At 39.8% G+C, this 17,022-nt stretch overlaps 1 protein-coding gene across 1 annotated transcript in view; it reads right to left on the reverse strand.

The window, feature by feature from the left end:
• PIEZO2 (piezo type mechanosensitive ion channel component 2) overlaps positions 1 to 17,022 on the reverse strand; it is a 600,576-nt gene that overhangs the window by 308,159 nt on the left and 275,395 nt on the right. Inside the window, exon 4 of the mRNA XM_045298343.1 lies at positions 8,415 to 8,457. Coding sequence (XP_045154278.1) covers positions 8,415 to 8,457 — 43 coding nt within the window. The remainder of the gene's footprint in view (positions 1 to 8,414; positions 8,458 to 17,022) is intronic.

The raw sequence follows: 17,022 nt of genomic DNA on the forward strand, positions 1-17,022 counted from the left end.
GAAACAAGATACAGTTCTTCGATCAGGACAACTTCCAGTCAAGATAGTTCTTAGCTTCTTCTCGACTGTGCGAGCACACTGGCAGCTCTTCTTTGGCTTCACCAACTGACAGGCCCTTTTGGGTTGCTGTCCTGCTTGGCCAAGAGTGGCAATGCCTTAGCTCTGCTGACAAATGCCTGGAGCACCCCTCTCCACCAGCCAGCCTCCTCTCTGAAAGTGCTTCAAGCGAGTTCGCTTGTTTTGTGGGTTGGCAAGCCCACTACAGTCATCTTGAACTGGGCTCCTGGTCCCTAACACTCATTCTACTGCCACAGTTTCTTTTCTACTTGGCTTTAATGAGGCTGCTGCTGTTTCTTGCCATATCCAGTAGTAAAACTCCCTGCTTTCTGCATCTAGGACGTTCTCCAAACAGACACTCAGGTTCAAAGGACATACGCTACTCCAGGCTCTTACTGGTGACAGGGAGTCCCTAACCTCCAGCCTCTGTGGGATTGCTCCTTACATAAGTCTACTTGTTATCCCCGTTAAGGCCTGGCCCTCCTACCTAGACAAACAACCTCTCAGTAAGTCAGAATCACTCCATTTATATAGTAATCAGCCAAATCCGGCAAGGTCACAAAATCTTACTGCATGGTTTTTCATCTTTGTACGCATAGTAAACTAATCAATCCCTTGCAACCTTGTGGCCAAGCCAATAATCTTTTGGCAGAATTATAAACCCAAAGTCAGAAATACTATATATAAGAGAATTACATTTAAATGCAATTGGTAATTTACTTGTTATTTTAAAATAGGCAACAATAAGCCTCCTAGAAAGTAGAGAATTTTATTTCTGCTGGAAGGTTACTTCGGTCCTTAGTTACCTAGTGTTGCTATAGCATCAATCTCATAAGTGGATGGACTTAAAGAACAGAAATTTAATTCTCCCAGTTCTGGAAGCTGAAAGTCCAAATCAGTATCTTGTCTATGCTGATCCTTCCTTCGGTGTTCCCTGATTCTGTGAAAATCTTCCCAAGGCATTTTCCTTTCCCCATGGCTATACATTCTATGTTTATTCTACTTTTTAAAAACCTTTGAAGTAGATAGGTTTATAGATTATGCAAAGTAATTGCATTAGATTAGATTACATCCACAGGTCTAGCTGTTAGGATTGTAATACATATTCTGAGGGAGTGCAATTCATTCCATGTTGTTGTTGTTAGGTGCCAGCCAATCAAACCCAACTCATGGAGTCCTTATACACAATACAATGAAACACTGCTCGGTCCTGTACCGTCTTCCCAATGATTCCTATGCCTGAGCCCACTGGCGCAGCGATTGTGCTAATCCATCTCATTGAGGACCTTCCTGTTCTTCACTGCCCCTCCACTTTATCCCTCCAGAGACTGGAATCTACTGACAATATGTCCAAAGTATGTAAGATGAAGTTTATACAACCTTGCCTCTAAGGAGCACTCTAGCCTTACTTTTTCCAATACAGATCTGTTTGTCCTTTTAGCAGTCCATGGTACTTTCAATATTCTTCTCCAGCACCACAATTCAAATGCATCTATTCTTCTACGGCTTTCCTTATTCAATGTTCAACTTTCATATGCACATTAGGTAATGGAAAAGATCATGGCTTTGTCAGATGCACCTTATTCTTCAAAGTAACATCCTTGCTCTTCAAAATTCTAACGAGGTCTTGTGCAGCAAATTTACCCAATGTAATACAATGTTTGATCTCTTGACTGCTGATTTCATGAGCACTGATTGAGGATCCAAGTAAGAGAAAAAAATCTTTGAGAATTTCAACCTTTTCTTTATTGTTCATGATATTACCCATTGGTCTAGTTGTGAGAATTTTGGTCTTCTTTACATTGAGTGGTAATTCATACTGAAGGCTACAATCCTGGATCTTTTATGCTTTTATTTATTTATTATTTTTATTAAGTACTTTTAATGGGGGCTTTTACATCTCTATCACAATCCATACATTCATCCACTGTGTTAAGCACATTTGCACATATGTTGCTATTTCATTTTCAAGGCATTTTCTTTCTATTGGAACCCTTGATATCAGCTCATTTTCCCCCTCCCTCCCTCCCCACCTTCCTTCTTCATGAACCCTTGATAAGCTATAGATTGTTTTCATATCTTACATCATCCTCTGTCACCCTTCAACTACTTTTCTGTTGTTCATCCCTGTGGGAGGGGGTTACACGTTGAAACTTGTGATCAATTCCCGCTTTCTCCCCCCAGCTTTCCCCCATCCTCCTGGTATCTCTATTCTCATTGTTGGTCCTGAGGGGTCTATCTATACTGGATTCCCAGTGTTGTGAGCTCTTATTTATAGCAGTGAACACGTTCTGGTCTAATCTGTAAGGTAGAATTAGGTCATGATAGTGGGGGCAGGGGGAGGAAGCATTAAAGAAATAGAGGAAAGTTGTATGTCTCATCAGTGCTATATTGCACCCTGACTGGATCATCTCTTCCTTGTGACCCCTCTGTAAGGGGACGTCCAATTGTCCACACATGGGCCTTGGGTCTCTACTCCACCCCCCACCTCCCACCCCCATTCACATTGTTATGATTTTGTTCTGGGTCTTAGATGCCTGATACTGATCCCATTGACATCTCATGATCACACAGGCTGGTGTGGTTCTTCCATGTGGACCTTTCTGCTTCTTAGCTAGGTGGCCACTTGTTTATCTTTAAGCCTTTAAGCCCGCAGCCACCATATCTTTTGATAGCTGGGCACCATTAGCTTTCTTCACCACATTTGCTTATGTACCCATTGCTTTGTCTTCAGCAATCGTGTAGGGAAGGTGCGCATTACACAATGCCACAAACCTTGATCTTGATAAGCAGGTGCTTCAAGTCCTCCTCACTTTCAGCAAGCAAAGGTGTTTCATCTGCATATTGCAGGTTATTAATAAGCCTTCCTTCAATCCAGATGCTGTACACTTCTTCATATAATCTAGCTTTTCTGATGATTTGCTCATCATATAGGTTGAACAAGTAAGATGAGATACACACCTTTCCCACTTTTAAACCATGCAGTATCATTCCCTTGTCCTATTTGTGCAACTGCCTCTTGATCCATGTCCAAGTTCCTCAAGAGCAAAGTGAAATGTTCTGGAATTCCCATTCTTCTTAATTTATTCACAGTTTATTATGGTCCACACTGTCTAATGCATTTGCAAAATGAATGATACACAAGGAAACATCTTCCTGGTATTTTCTGCTTTGAGCCAAGATCCATCTGATATCAGCAATGACATCCCTTGTTCCACATCCTCTTCCAAATTCAGCCTGAACTTCTGGCAGCTCCCTGTCAATGTACCGCTGCAACTGTTGTTGGGTGAGATAATCGTAACAAAATTTTACTTTTTTGTGATATCCAGGATATCACTCTATAGTTTAAGCATTCTTTTAGATCACCTTTACTTAGAATGAGTACACATATGGATCTCTTCCAGTCCGTTGCCAGGCAACTGTCTTCCAAATTTCCTGGCATAAATGAATGATTGCTCCCAGTGCTTCTTCAGCTTCATGAAATATTTCAGTGGGTATTCCACCTATTCCTGAAGCCATGTTTTTGGTCAATGATTTCAATGTAGCTTAGACTTCTTCCTACTGCACCATGAGTTCTGGCTAGGTGGCCACCTCCTGAAATAGTAAGCTGTGTACTAGTTCTGTTTGGTACAGTGAATCTGTATTCTTTCTGTCTTCTCTTGGCATTCTTACATAATTCATTATTTTGTCTGTAGAAAATTTCAAAACTGCAATTTGAGGCTTGGGTTTTTTCTAGAGTTCTTACCGTTTCAGATATGCTGAGCATGTTCTTACCTTTTGGTTTTCTAATTCTAGGCCCTTGCCTAGAATTATTACATTTCATTATAATATTTGGCTGTGTCTTCGTGAGCTGCCCTTTGAAATGTTCTGTCCAGCTCCTTGACCTTGACGTCATCCTCTTTTCCATTTGCTTTAGCTATTCTATGATTAATAGCAAGTTTCAAAGCCTCTTCTGACATCAACTTTGATCTTTTCTTTCTTTCTTGTCTTTTTAATAATCTTTTGCATTTTCAGGAATTATGGTCTTGATTTCCTCCCACAGCTCAACAGGTTTTCTGTCACTGGTGTTCAATACAGCAAATCTGTTTTTAAAATGTCCTCAAAATTCAGGTGGGATAGACCCAAGGTTGTGTTTTCTCTCTTGTGGATTTGTTTTAATTTCTTCAGATTTATCCTGACCTTTTACATATTAGTAATTGATGGTTTGTTCAACAGTTTGCCTGGTCTGGTTTAGCTGCTGAAATTAAGCTTCTCCATCATATCTTCCCACACAGATGTAGTCAATTTGATTTCTGTGTGTCCCATCTGGGGAAGTCTATGTGTCCAGTCACTTTTTGTGTTGTGAAAAGGTATTTGCTGTGAACAAGTGGTTGGTTTGAAAACTTCTCTCATGAGATCTCGAGCTTCATTTCTGTCACCAAGTCCATATTTTCCAACTACTATTCCTTCTTCGTTATTTCCAGTTTTTCATTCCAGTCACCAGTAACTATTAGTGCATCTTGATAGCAATTTTGATCAGTGTCCAACTGAAGTCGTTGGCAGAATTCTTCAATTTCCTCATCATTCTTGAAGGTGGATAGATATAATCTGATCACAGATAGCAATGTACTACTGATTGGGAGAAGAAATGTTCTCTTCAGCAGATTGTGCATGAGTGAGAAATTTGTTTCCCTAAGTCCCGGAAAATTGAAGTTTTTTGCCACCCTCCTTTCTTTTGGTAACAAAGCTATCCCAACTGATATAATAGTTAAGAACACACAGAATATCAATAGATTTATAAAGTATCCTATGTGGCATCACCTTAATGAATGACTGTGATTTGGATATACGTTAACTTCAATCTTAGAAAAATAGTGTAGAAAAGTGCTTGAAATAAAACTATATTGATAAATTATCAAGGGCTCATGAGGGAGGGGGGAACAGGGAGGGATGGAAAAATGAGGACCTAATGCCGGGGGCTTAAGTGGAGAGGAAATATTTTGAGAATGATGAGGGCAATGAATGTATAAATGTGCTTTACACAATTGATGTATGCATGGCTTGTGATAAGAGTTGTATGAGCCCCTAATAAAACAATTTTAAAAAATGAAAATATAAAAATATATTGTAGGCACATGCCTTTCTGTTTGAGTCAACTATGTTATAGGCAAATGAGTGTGTGTGTGTGTTTGTGTGTGTGTGTGTGTTTGTGTGTGGGAGTGTGTGTGTTCTCTAGTAAAAAGAAAGATACTTTATAGAGAGCAAGTGGCGGGGTGCCACAGCATGGAAAGGTGGCTGTTACCCCTACAAGCAGTACTGTACGGAGAGCATGTGACAGGTCACTGAGCCTTCCTTTTTGCTACAAAGTGATGGCAGAGGACAGCTTTGCTTCCTTGTCATTGGAGAAAGCTTTGAAGTGCTAGCTGGCTCCTTGCTCTCTTTCCTTTTGATGCGGCCACTTTCAGAGCCCACTGCAGGCACACCGAGTGATGGGAACACTTCAAAGGAGGGCCTGGCACTCATCAGTCACTGCTTCTCAGAGCTGCTCCAAAGGACCAGAGAGAGGCACTTACGATGTAAATGGAGTTCCCTCTAAGAAAAACAAACCAACCAACAAAAAACACAACGGGCTAAATTGGAAACGAAAATAAGCAAAGCCATGTTTAACATCATTTGCTTGCCACAACGAGTCTTGTAACTTTTAATATATAATAACTCCGAGAGATGAATATTAGCTCTACATTTCAAAATGCTTAAATATTTTCTGCCTAGTCTCTTCCTTGTGACCCTTCTGTAAGGGAATGTTTTGAAAACGATGATGGCAACATATGTACATATGTGCTTGACACAATGGATGTATGTATGGATTATGATAAGAGTTGTAAGAGCCCCCAATAAAATAAAATAACATTAAAAAATAATATAAAAAAGAATCCAACCCCCCCAAAAATCCCCAAATAACTTAAACCTACTGCCATTGAGTCAATTTTGACTCAGTTCAATGCTATAAAGGGTTTCTGAGGCCGTAAATCTTGACAGGGGCAGAGAAACTCATCATTCACCTGCAGAGCAACTGGTGGATTTGAACCCTCATTCTGTTTAGCAGTTATTAGGAGGTCCAGTTGCTGGAAGAAGCTGTCATGTTTGGTGAAGTGCAATGCCAGTAAGGGTGAGGGTACCCTCAAAAAGCTGGACTGACATAGGAGCCCCAAACATGACTCACATGTAAGGCAATCAAAAGAATGTTGCAAGACAAGGAAATATTTCCATTGCATGCAAGATTTTGTGAGTCAGAATAACTGTAATGGCAGATATCCATTTATCTATCTACTGTCTGTGATCCATCCATACGTCCATCCTACCAACCGTCATAACTGTGAGACCTAAATGTAATTGTGCTGAATAAGAAGGGAAGTATATATTGAGAAATAATTAAATTGTTCCATCAATTAAAATATGCAAAATCAAGTACCATTCTGGACCTGGTGATAACAGAACTATTCTCCAAAATGCGCTAGGCACACTATCACCGTCCACATACAATACATTTTTACTATCACGAAAGATTTACTTTTAGAATGCAAATATAGGTTTACAATTACTTTTCTCTTTCCATACCTGTACTTATAGAGAAAGTTCAATGTAACACCCCAAGGGCGGCAGCAGAGATCTGTAACAAGGCTGTCCCTCAACTGAAAGGCTGATTTGACTTTGCTGGCTTTACCTCTACAGTTTATGATTTTATACTAACCCAATCAAACTTTGTTTATCTGTTTAGGGAGAAATTGTTACATGACCCTGAGTCAATTCCAACTCATAGGGACCCTGTGCAACAGAACGAAACAGTGCTGGTCCTATGCCAGCCTCACAGTGGTTATATGTGAGCCCATGGATGCAGTCACTGTGCCGATCCATCCTGATGAGGACTTCCTCTTTTCCCTGCCCCACAACTGCGCCAAGCACGATGTCCTTTTCCTGGGACTCATCTCTCCTGATAACATGTCTAAAGTATGTGAGAGGAAGTTTGGCTGTTCTTGCCTCAGGAACATTCTGGCTGCAGTTCACTCAAGACAGAACTGTTTGTCCTTTTGGAAGTCCATAACACTTTCAATATTCTTTGCCAGCACCATAATTCAAAGGCATCGATTCTCCTTTAGCTTTCCTTATTCAATGTTCAGCTTTCAATGTATAGGAGGTTTTCAATGTATTGAAAGTACCATGGTTTGAGGTAGGCACACCTTTGTCTTCAAAGTAATATCCTTGCTTTTCAACACTTTAAAGAGATCATGCATAGCAGATTTACCCAGTGCGATGTGCTGTTTGATCTTTTGACTGCTGGTTTCCATCCATGGACACTGATTATGAATCCAAGCAAGATTGAATACTTGACAATGGTAGGCCTTTCTCCACTTTCCACAGTCTGATTGTCTGTCCATTTGGGGGAGATACTCACGCAGAGCAGAGACCTGGGGGTGCCGTGGTTATGAGTTGGGCTGCTAACCTCAAGGTCAGCAGTTCAAAGCAAACAGCTGCTCCGCAATGAGAACAAAGGGACTTTCTACTCTTGCAGAGTTCCCACCTGGAAACGCAAAGGGCAGGTCTACCTGGTCCTCCAGGCTCGCTGAGTCAGCATCAACTCGATGGCAGTGAGTTTGGAGTTTGTTTTGCTTTATTCATGCACGTATATTTTTATTTAAGAATGACATCATCTCAGCTCTTAAATTTGTGGCTAATAAGATCTGAATATTTTAATAATTAGGGAAACATCCATATCAATATAATTTTATCTCCATCAAAACCATAGAATTAACTACGGTATACACGGATTGAAGATAAAAAACAAAACACAATTTATTGCCATCCAGTCAATGCCAACTCACAGCAACACTGCAGGACACGGTGGAACTGTCCTTGTCAGTTTCTGAGACTGTAACGCTTGATGAGAATAGAAAGCCTGACTTTCTATTAGGAGCGACTGATGGTTCTGAACTTCTCAGGACCTTGCAGTTAGCAGCCCTTTGCATAAGCAGTAAGCCACCTGGGCTCTTGGATTGAAAATAGAGGAATGTTAACTCTAATTATAAACAGCTTTAGCTCTTTCCCACAATTCTCTTCAGTATTCAAGTTACCTTGTACAATGCTTCATAGTTTATGTAGGCACAAATTGTTCCAGTTAATCTATATTTTCACTCTGTTTAGGCAACTATTAAAAGATCTACATTATAAAGAAATTGAGGGAGGCTTGGAGGTGCAAAATGACTTGATCAAGGTCACACAGTGGTGGCAAGATTATTGATTTATAAAGCACCATTATTAATGACATGAAACAAAATTTTACGTTGCTAGAAAAATGTGGAACCATGCTAAATAGGGTTTACCTTTCAAAGCCAATTTGCCGAAATGTCTTCTCCCATGTTGAACCTAAAGAGAAAGAAAAATCAATTAGTTCCCACCAGTAATTCAGAAATTTCACCATATCTTTGCATGCCCATGGGATTTTACTTTTAACTGGCATAATTTGACTTTCTCTTTTTAAATGCATTTTTCTCACCTCAAGTACATAATGGCTCTTATAGAGAGCATACCACAAAGGATATAAGTGGATTTACCCTGCAGTACAGCAAAGCTCTCTATAATTATCTGTCCACACTGTGCTCTGATAAGGAGCGGGCCACCAAATTCTAAATTTGTCCTGCTGAAAATGAGTAAAACTCTTTTGTTAAATAAATATATAAATAAATAAAACCAAGCATATTTTAAGTTGCACTCACTAAAATTCAGCTTTTAATTTGTGTAACCCTTCTCAACATGATCTCTGAAGACAAAATGGGTTCATAAGCAAATGTGTTGAAGAAAGCTGATGGTGCCCAGCTATCAAAAGGGTCTTAAAGGCTTGACGATAAAAAAGTGACCATCTAGCTGAGAAGCAACAAAGCCCACATGGAAGAAGCACACCAGTCTGTGTGATCATGAGGTGTTGACGGGATCAGCTATCAGGCATCAAAGACCATGAACAAAAAAATTATATCTTTGTGAATGAGGGGGAGGGCAAAGTGGAGACCCAATGCCCATTTGTAGACAATTGGACATCCCCTCATTGAAGGATCACAAGGAAGCAAGGAGCCAATCAGGGTGCAGTGTAGCACTGATGAAACATACAACTTTCCTCTAGTTCTTTAATGCTTTCCCTCCTCCCCCAATATTATGACCCCAATTCTACCTTGCAAACCTGGCTAGACCAGAGCATGTACACTGGCACAGATCAGAGCTCCCAACACAGGGAACTCAGGACAGATAAACAGCTCAGGACCAATAATGGGAGTAGCGATACTAGGAGGGGAAGGGAAGAGGGTGGGGAGTAAGGGGGAATCAGTCACAATGATTGATGTATGGTCCCCTCCCAGGGGACAGACAACAGAAAAGTGGGTGAAGAGACAATGGTCAGTGTAAGATATGAAATTAAAAAAAATAAATTATCAAGGGTTCATGTGGGAGGGAGGGGGGAAGGGGAAAATGAGCTGCTACCAAGGGCTCAAGTAGAAAGCAAAATGTTTTGAAAATGATGACAGCAACGTATGTACAGATGTGCTTGACACAATGGATATATGTATGGATTGTGATAAGAGTTGTAAGAGCCCCCAATAAAATGATTAAAAAAATTTTTGTAGCATATTAGAATGAAGAAAGACTCAGAAATTTCAACTTACTAGATACAGTTTCTTTATCTCACAAATGAAGAATATAATGAACATCTCCTTTATTAAAGAAATAAATATTCAGCCATCTCTTGAATGCAAACATACTATATCTAAGTGGCATAACTTAAAGAATAGTAAGTATATTTAAACCCACAAATGAAGACTAATGGTATAAAAGATATTTCCTACAATTTTCCCTTGATTTACTTGTAATGGTTCCCCTAGACTTCACTGACATAGAATAATGTTTAAGTACTTGATATAAAGAAAATACACAATTTTTATGTAAAATAATTTAAATAAAAAATTACACTAATGCATGTTAAGGATTTGCATGAAGGAGTCCTTGGATGGTGTAAAGGGTTAAGTACTATTAACCAAAGGTTGGTAGTTCAAACCCACTCATAGGCACTTCAGAAGACAGTCCCAATATTGGCAACGTCATGGAGTGCAGTGTACTCTGCACGCCTGGAGCTGTCATGAGCTAGGACTGACTCGATGGCAACGAACAATACTGCAGACGAGGGTTGGCTCTAGCCCAGAGTTTTGCATTTTCTTGATAGTCAGCCAGTGGTACAGGATTTGTGTTTTAGAACTGTTCCAATTAAATATCCACAGTGCTAGTGCTAAACCCCTAAGTGTTGTCATTGTTTGAGCCTCACAGTGGATGATTAATGTAAAATTTAATTCTGTAAATATGAAATGGTGGATGTAGCATTGTATTGCCAATGCTGCTTTGCTTCTTTTCCTAAAGTTCCAATAAACGTACGCTTCCTTCTTGAAGACTGTACTTTGGATGCTTTATCATGTGCACTCAGTCTCTCCTCACAGGAGCCAGGCTTTCTCATGAGTCACAAGACTACTTACATGAGGCCAGGAACATCTCTTTGGTCAGTTCTGTGGACTAGTTTTGTTTGTTTTGCTTGGGGGAGACTGAATAATGCAGACACACAAAAACACATAAGCTGACTCAAGTTCATTTCCCAGATAAGGTTGGTTTTATCCATAAAACTTCCAATGTTCTTTGTGAAGTAGGAGAAAAAGACATGGGGATTTTGGCTAACCAGTTCAGGAATTTCTCCTAACTCCAGGCAGACCAGAGTGGGTCCTTATAAATGATATCTGTCCTGAGAGCATTCAAAGCTAAGAATCCCTAACTAGGGAATTCTTTAGAGACAATTGCCCAGGACCTGAAATCTTAGCCATTAGGGCATTGGGAAAGAAGATGCCAGTCTATCAGACTGAAGTACTGAAGGCCAGTTGGCAGCTGGGGCCTAACCCATGGGAAATAAAGGAGTAAGAGAGGCTAGAGTCCCCTGTTCAAGAGGAAGCCAGAATACATGAGCACAGAGCAAATGGAAGGGTCCAGAATTTCAAACTCAAGTGCAAGCTGGGAGGGCAATCATCCGTAAGGAGTTAAAGATGCTACTCTTCCTGAGTTCTGGCTTCCTGGGAGAAATAAAACACCTTTAATGTCCATTTCCACTGTGTTTCTCAAGTCCCAGTGTCTTCCAGAATTCATTTTTTCTCCCGATCTTTAAGAAAACCAAAACCAAAACCCCTAAAACCCCAGAATCATTCTATCATCAAACTAACAAAAAAATAAGTTATTTTGTTATTCTGCGCTATCAGGCTTCTCAAAGATGAACCTTAATTAAGAAATAACTCTATCTTCTTACTTCTGAGAAATATAAACTCTTATGCAGACAGAACAAGTTGAAAACTCCCCATACAAAACTCCTTAAAGCACCATAGAGATGGCTGTCCTAAGAGTCTTAGACGTCAACGTCATTAGTCATCTGAGCATCTTTTGTACTGTAGACAATCACCATGTTGTGCTAATGATGGCAAAGCCCTTGTTTTGACGTGCCACCAAGTCAGTTCTTACTCATTATGACCCGATGTACAACAGAATGACACACTGCCCATCCTCAGGATGGTTCTTGTGTTTAAGCCCATTGTTCCAGTCCCTGTTTCAATGCATCTCGTTGAGGACCTTCCTCTTTTTCATTGCCCTCTACTTTCCCAAGTATGGTGTCCTTCTACGGGCCTCATCTCTCCTGATCACGTGTCCAAAGTACCTGTCTTAGGATGCTAGGTATGAAATTGAGTACAATAAAATATGATTCCTGTCCTCAAAGACCACATCCACTGGAGGTTTGGGTTTTTATGCCTTTTGTAAGCACTTAATCACGATGAAATAGAAACAAACAATAAATGGAGTAGACATATGCAGATCCTTTGGCCCCCAAACCAGTTTTGGTAGCCCCTTATTCAGTTTCTAGAGAATTCTTTAAAATCCATTAACTAGGCTTTACATGGTAAGGAACTATTATTCATTTTTTTCCAAATCAGTTGGACACAGAGTGAAAAGAAAATGAAGGCAGTTGGCAGGCTTCCTTGAGGCAACACTTCAAAAATGAGATTAGCAATGTAGAGAAGTCTCAGGCGTGATTCTCGTCAGGGAAAGAATGAACATCGGCAACCCAATCAGGAAGATGTCTGGCTTAGAGAAACAGATCAAACTAAGGAGGGGAATTTTTGCCTCTTCTGTTTTAGGTGAAGAAGTTGGCCATAGAGAAGGTGATCTCTCCATTTAACAGTTGCATTTTATGCCACTAGTATCTGAAGCACAGAATTAAAATTTAGTGAGAGCCCTGAACCACAGGGATATCCAAAGTGGCACCGCCACATTAGATGCTTCAGTCCTGGCATCTCAGTCATCCACTCCAGAGGAAATTTCTGTGTCTTGGTGTGTGATGTGTTCTTCCTGGATAAATGAATACTGCATTTACACAGCAAGAGGAGCTCTGCTGTAGTTGTTTCCTACCCACAAGGTCTTCAGTTCAAACACACCAGCCGCTCCATCACAGGAGGCTTTCTGCTCCTGTAAACATTTAAAGTGGCGGTTCTCAACCTGTGGGTCGAGACCCCTTTGGGGGTCGAATGACCCTTTCACAGGGGTCACCTAAGACCATCAGAAAACACTTAGGAAACAAGACACCGCTCCTCTATCCGTCTCCAGGCAGGTCCGCCCACATGCAGATACGCCTACATAGGAGAACTCCCCTTCTACCCGCCCCCCCCACCGAGTGATGACATCATTGTGCCAAGCCCATCTCATACACCCCGTAAAAATACAGGTGTATGTGACAGGGTTGGCGCCATAATGTACTTATGCAGACCAGTCACACGTGTGTAGAGAGCAGCAACTGTGTAGAAAGTAGCTGCTGTGTTGAAAGCAACTACTCTGTTAAAAGCAGCTATGTTGAAAGCAGCAGTACTGGAGGCAAAACGACACTTCATGAATTATAATTACTGGGTAAATGTAAAATCATGTACTGTAAAATCATCAACTACTGCAACAACAAAAAATCTGTACCATCCGAAATTAATCTGAATACTGATCGGTCTTTTTATGTTCAGCTGTGGGTGATGTGAATACTGCCCTCTTGTGACAGTAACAGGTATATAAAAAAACAACACAGAATGGTAAATCATAGGAAAGTTTAATAAACTGTATTGACTGAACTATGCCACGTATCATCTTTTGCATTATTAAAGCTATTGTTATATATTATGTTCATTATCAAACTATCCCATAACAATGATTCGTGTAGAGAAGAATGTTAAGAAAAGAAAATATAGTGAGGAGTTTTTAACAGTATGGTTTTACCTCAATAATAACAGCAGGAATTGAGAAACTGCAATGTGTTATGTGTTGTGAAGTTCTATCAGCTGAATCTATGAAGCTGAACATACTTAAACGCCATTTTGGCAGCAAGCATCTGAGCTTTGTTGGCAAGGATACCAACTATTTTAGAAGCAAAGCTGATGGACTCAAGAAAGCCAGACTTGACACCAGTGGCAAGCACCACAAACAAAACATAGCAGCCGTTGAAGCTTCTTATTTGGTGGCACTCAGAATTGCCTGCGCTATGAAACCTCACGCCATTGCTGAGGATTTACGGTTGCCAGCGGCCACAGACATTGTTTGAGTTATGATCAGATATGAATTTGTTATGAAATTGAGTGCAATTTCCTTATCTAACGGCACTGTCTACAGAAGAATAGATGATGTCTGGTGATATTCTTGAGAAGGTAATCCAGGAACTTAAATCTGCTCCACTTCCAATATTTAGCATCCAGCTCAATGAATCTACAGATGTTACAAACTGTTCACAGTGACTGGTTTACGTGAGGTATATAATGATGGCGACTTCAAAGAGGAGTTCCTTTTTGGCAAACCTCTTGAAATGACAACTATTGCATGAGAGGTATATTGACACGGTTGGTTCATTTCTGAAAGGACATAAAGTCTCTTGGGAAAAGGTTTGTGGAGTTTGCACAGATGGTGCTCTGGCTATGCTAGGATGTCCATCTGGATTTCAAGATTGGGTACTGAGTCACCAAAAGTCATTGGAACTCACGGCATGATTCATCGGCAAATATTAGCAATGAAGATGCTGCCACAAAAGTTACAAGAAGTCATGAAAAGCGTCATAGCTTCTGTCAATTTTGTAAAGGCGAGCACTTTAAACAGTCGACTGTTTTCACAACTGTGCAATGAGTTGGATGCACCGTATAATGCTCTGCTATTTCACACTGAAGTGAGATGGTTGTTGAGAGGAAAAGATTTAAAATGTGATTTTGAACTTCGTAATGAACTCAAAACATTTTTTAATTAGAAAGGAAGACCGCAGTTTGAAGCACTTTACAGCAATAAAAGTGAACTGCAGAACATAGCTTACTTGGTTGACATCTTAGCCAACTTGAATGAGTTAAATGTATCACTACAAGGACCAAATGCAACATGTCTCGATTTGTCTGAAAAGGTCCAGTCATTCCAAATGAAACTTCACCTTTGGTAAAAAAATAATAGGATGAAAATAAAATTTACTTGTTGCTTACCTTAGCTGCTTTCTTTGTGGAACACGACATTGAACCAAACAAAAGGGTTCTGATGATAATTTCTGTGAAAGAACACTTGCACATGCTTACAGACAAAATTTCATCATACTTTCCAAATCTACGTGATACCCCTTTTGCAATTGCCAGAAGCCCATTCACAGTCAGAGTTGAAGATCTTCCTGAGACAGCACAAGAGGAGTTCATTGAACTCATGAACAGTGATGCAGTGAGAACTGATTTCTCTACAATGCCAGGTACAAAATTCTGGATCAAGTGTTTGCAGTCATATCTTGTTCTGCCTGAGACTGTGTTGCACCTTCTTCCATTTCCAACAACATATCTTTGTTAAACAGTGCTTTCCAGCTTGTTGGTTATCATGTCTAAATACAGAAGTAGACTCGTTGTGGAAGATGATCTCCATTGTGCTCTTGCAAAGACTGCCCCGAGAATTTCTGATCTGGTGAGAAAGAAGCTATCTCATCCTTCTCACTGACGTTGGCTTTTTATGCCCCTGTCTCAAAATATAGCAATGTAGTTTACTGTTGTTATATTAAGACTGTTACCCATGCTACACCATGCTTCAAGACAAAATTTCATTTAATTGTAATTAGAAATAAATATTTCTCAATAAATAATATTGTTTTTGTGATTAATCACTTCATTTTAATTATGTTCAAGTTCAACTGTACAATGTTCAGTTCCATTGTAACAATGGAAATGCATCCTGCATATCAGATATTTATATTAGGATTTATAACAGTAGCAAAATTACAGTTATGAAGTAACAACGAAAATCATTTTATGATTGGGGGTCGCCACAACATGAGGAACTGTATCAAAGGGTCGTGGTATGAGGAAGTTGAGAACTACTCATTTAAAGCCTGAGAAATCCTCTGGTGCATTTCTACTCTGCCCTATAGGGTTGCTATGTGTCAGAATCTACTAGAAGACAGTGAATTAAAAAATAAACACAACTCTAACACACACTATTATTCTCTCCTCTTCCCCTCTCATTCCTATACCCTAGCTACCTAACCTTCTCTGTCAGTTCACATTCTTCTTTCAATAATACTAACTTCATTCCTTTGTTAATGCTCTTTTCCAAAGTCAATCAGTTGCTTCTGTGGGGGTATCATGATACTACACCTCCCTCTCTGGCTATAGTGGATGAGCTTGTTATTAATGCTGTCCAGATGACTCTGACTCACAGTAACCCTAAATACAACAGAATGCAACATTGGTTGGTCTTGTGCCATCCTCACAATTGTTGTTATGTTTTAGCCCATTGTTGCAGCCACAGTGTTAATCCATATTGCCGAGGTCTGCTTTTTCACTGACCGTCTACTTTGCCAAGCATAGGGTCCTTTTCTATGGTCTGGACTCTACTGATAACAAGTTCAAAGTACAGGAGCCAAAGTCTCACCGTTCTTGCTTTTAAGGCTCATTCTGGCTGTACTTCTTCCAAGATAGATGTGTTTATTTTTTAGGAAGACCATGGTACTTTCAATATTTTTTACAAACATCATAATTAAAGTGCATTGATTCTCTTTTTGTCTTTCTAATAATATGCCCAACTTTCATATGAAAGTGAAGTGAAAGAAAACACTATGGTTTGGGTCACACAGAATGACATCCTTCGTTCTCAAAGTGACTTCTTTGATTTTGAAAGCTTTGAAAAGGGCTTGTGCAGCAGATTTAACCAATGCAGTGCCTGATTTGATTTCTTGATTACAGCTTCCATGAGCATTGATTGTGGAGCCAAGTAATAAGAAATCCTTGAGAACTTCAATCTTTTTGTTTAGCATGATGTCACCTTCTGGTCTAGTCATGAGGAATTTGGCCTTTGTGAAGAATAGTATTGTAATATAACTGAATTTTAATACAAATGAAAAGCTGACATCCTAGATCTTCATCAATATGTAGTATAAGTACTCTTGGCTTTAAGCAAACAAGATTATGTCATCTTCAAATTTCAGGTTGCTAATAAAAGCCTTCCTCCAATCTTGATGTCACATTCTTCTTTATACTTCAGTTTCTGGAATTATTTGTCTAGCATCCACACTGAGTACATTTGGTGAAAGGATACAACTCTGACACACATCTATGCTAAATTTAAGCCATACAGTATTCCTTTGATATGTTTGAAAAACCGCGTCTCAATCTAGACTCAAGGGTTGTATGGACACAATGAAGTTTTCTGCAATTCTCATGTCTTAAAACTCTATACATGATTCGTTCAGATCAACACAGTCAAACACCTTTCCACAGTCAATAAAACAGAAGGAATCGGACTTCCGGGAAGATGGCGACTGAGTGACACATACCAGAGGGACTCCGCAGAATCCAGCCCAGGAGAGTTGCTTAGAGGGAACTTTAA

The sequence above is a fragment of the Echinops telfairi genome, unplaced genomic scaffold (assembly GCF_000313985.2).
Source record: "Echinops telfairi isolate 266 unplaced genomic scaffold, ASM31398v2 ScPeMD7_4;HRSCAF=17, whole genome shotgun sequence".
NCBI lineage: Eukaryota > Metazoa > Chordata > Mammalia > Afrosoricida > Tenrecidae > Echinops > Echinops telfairi.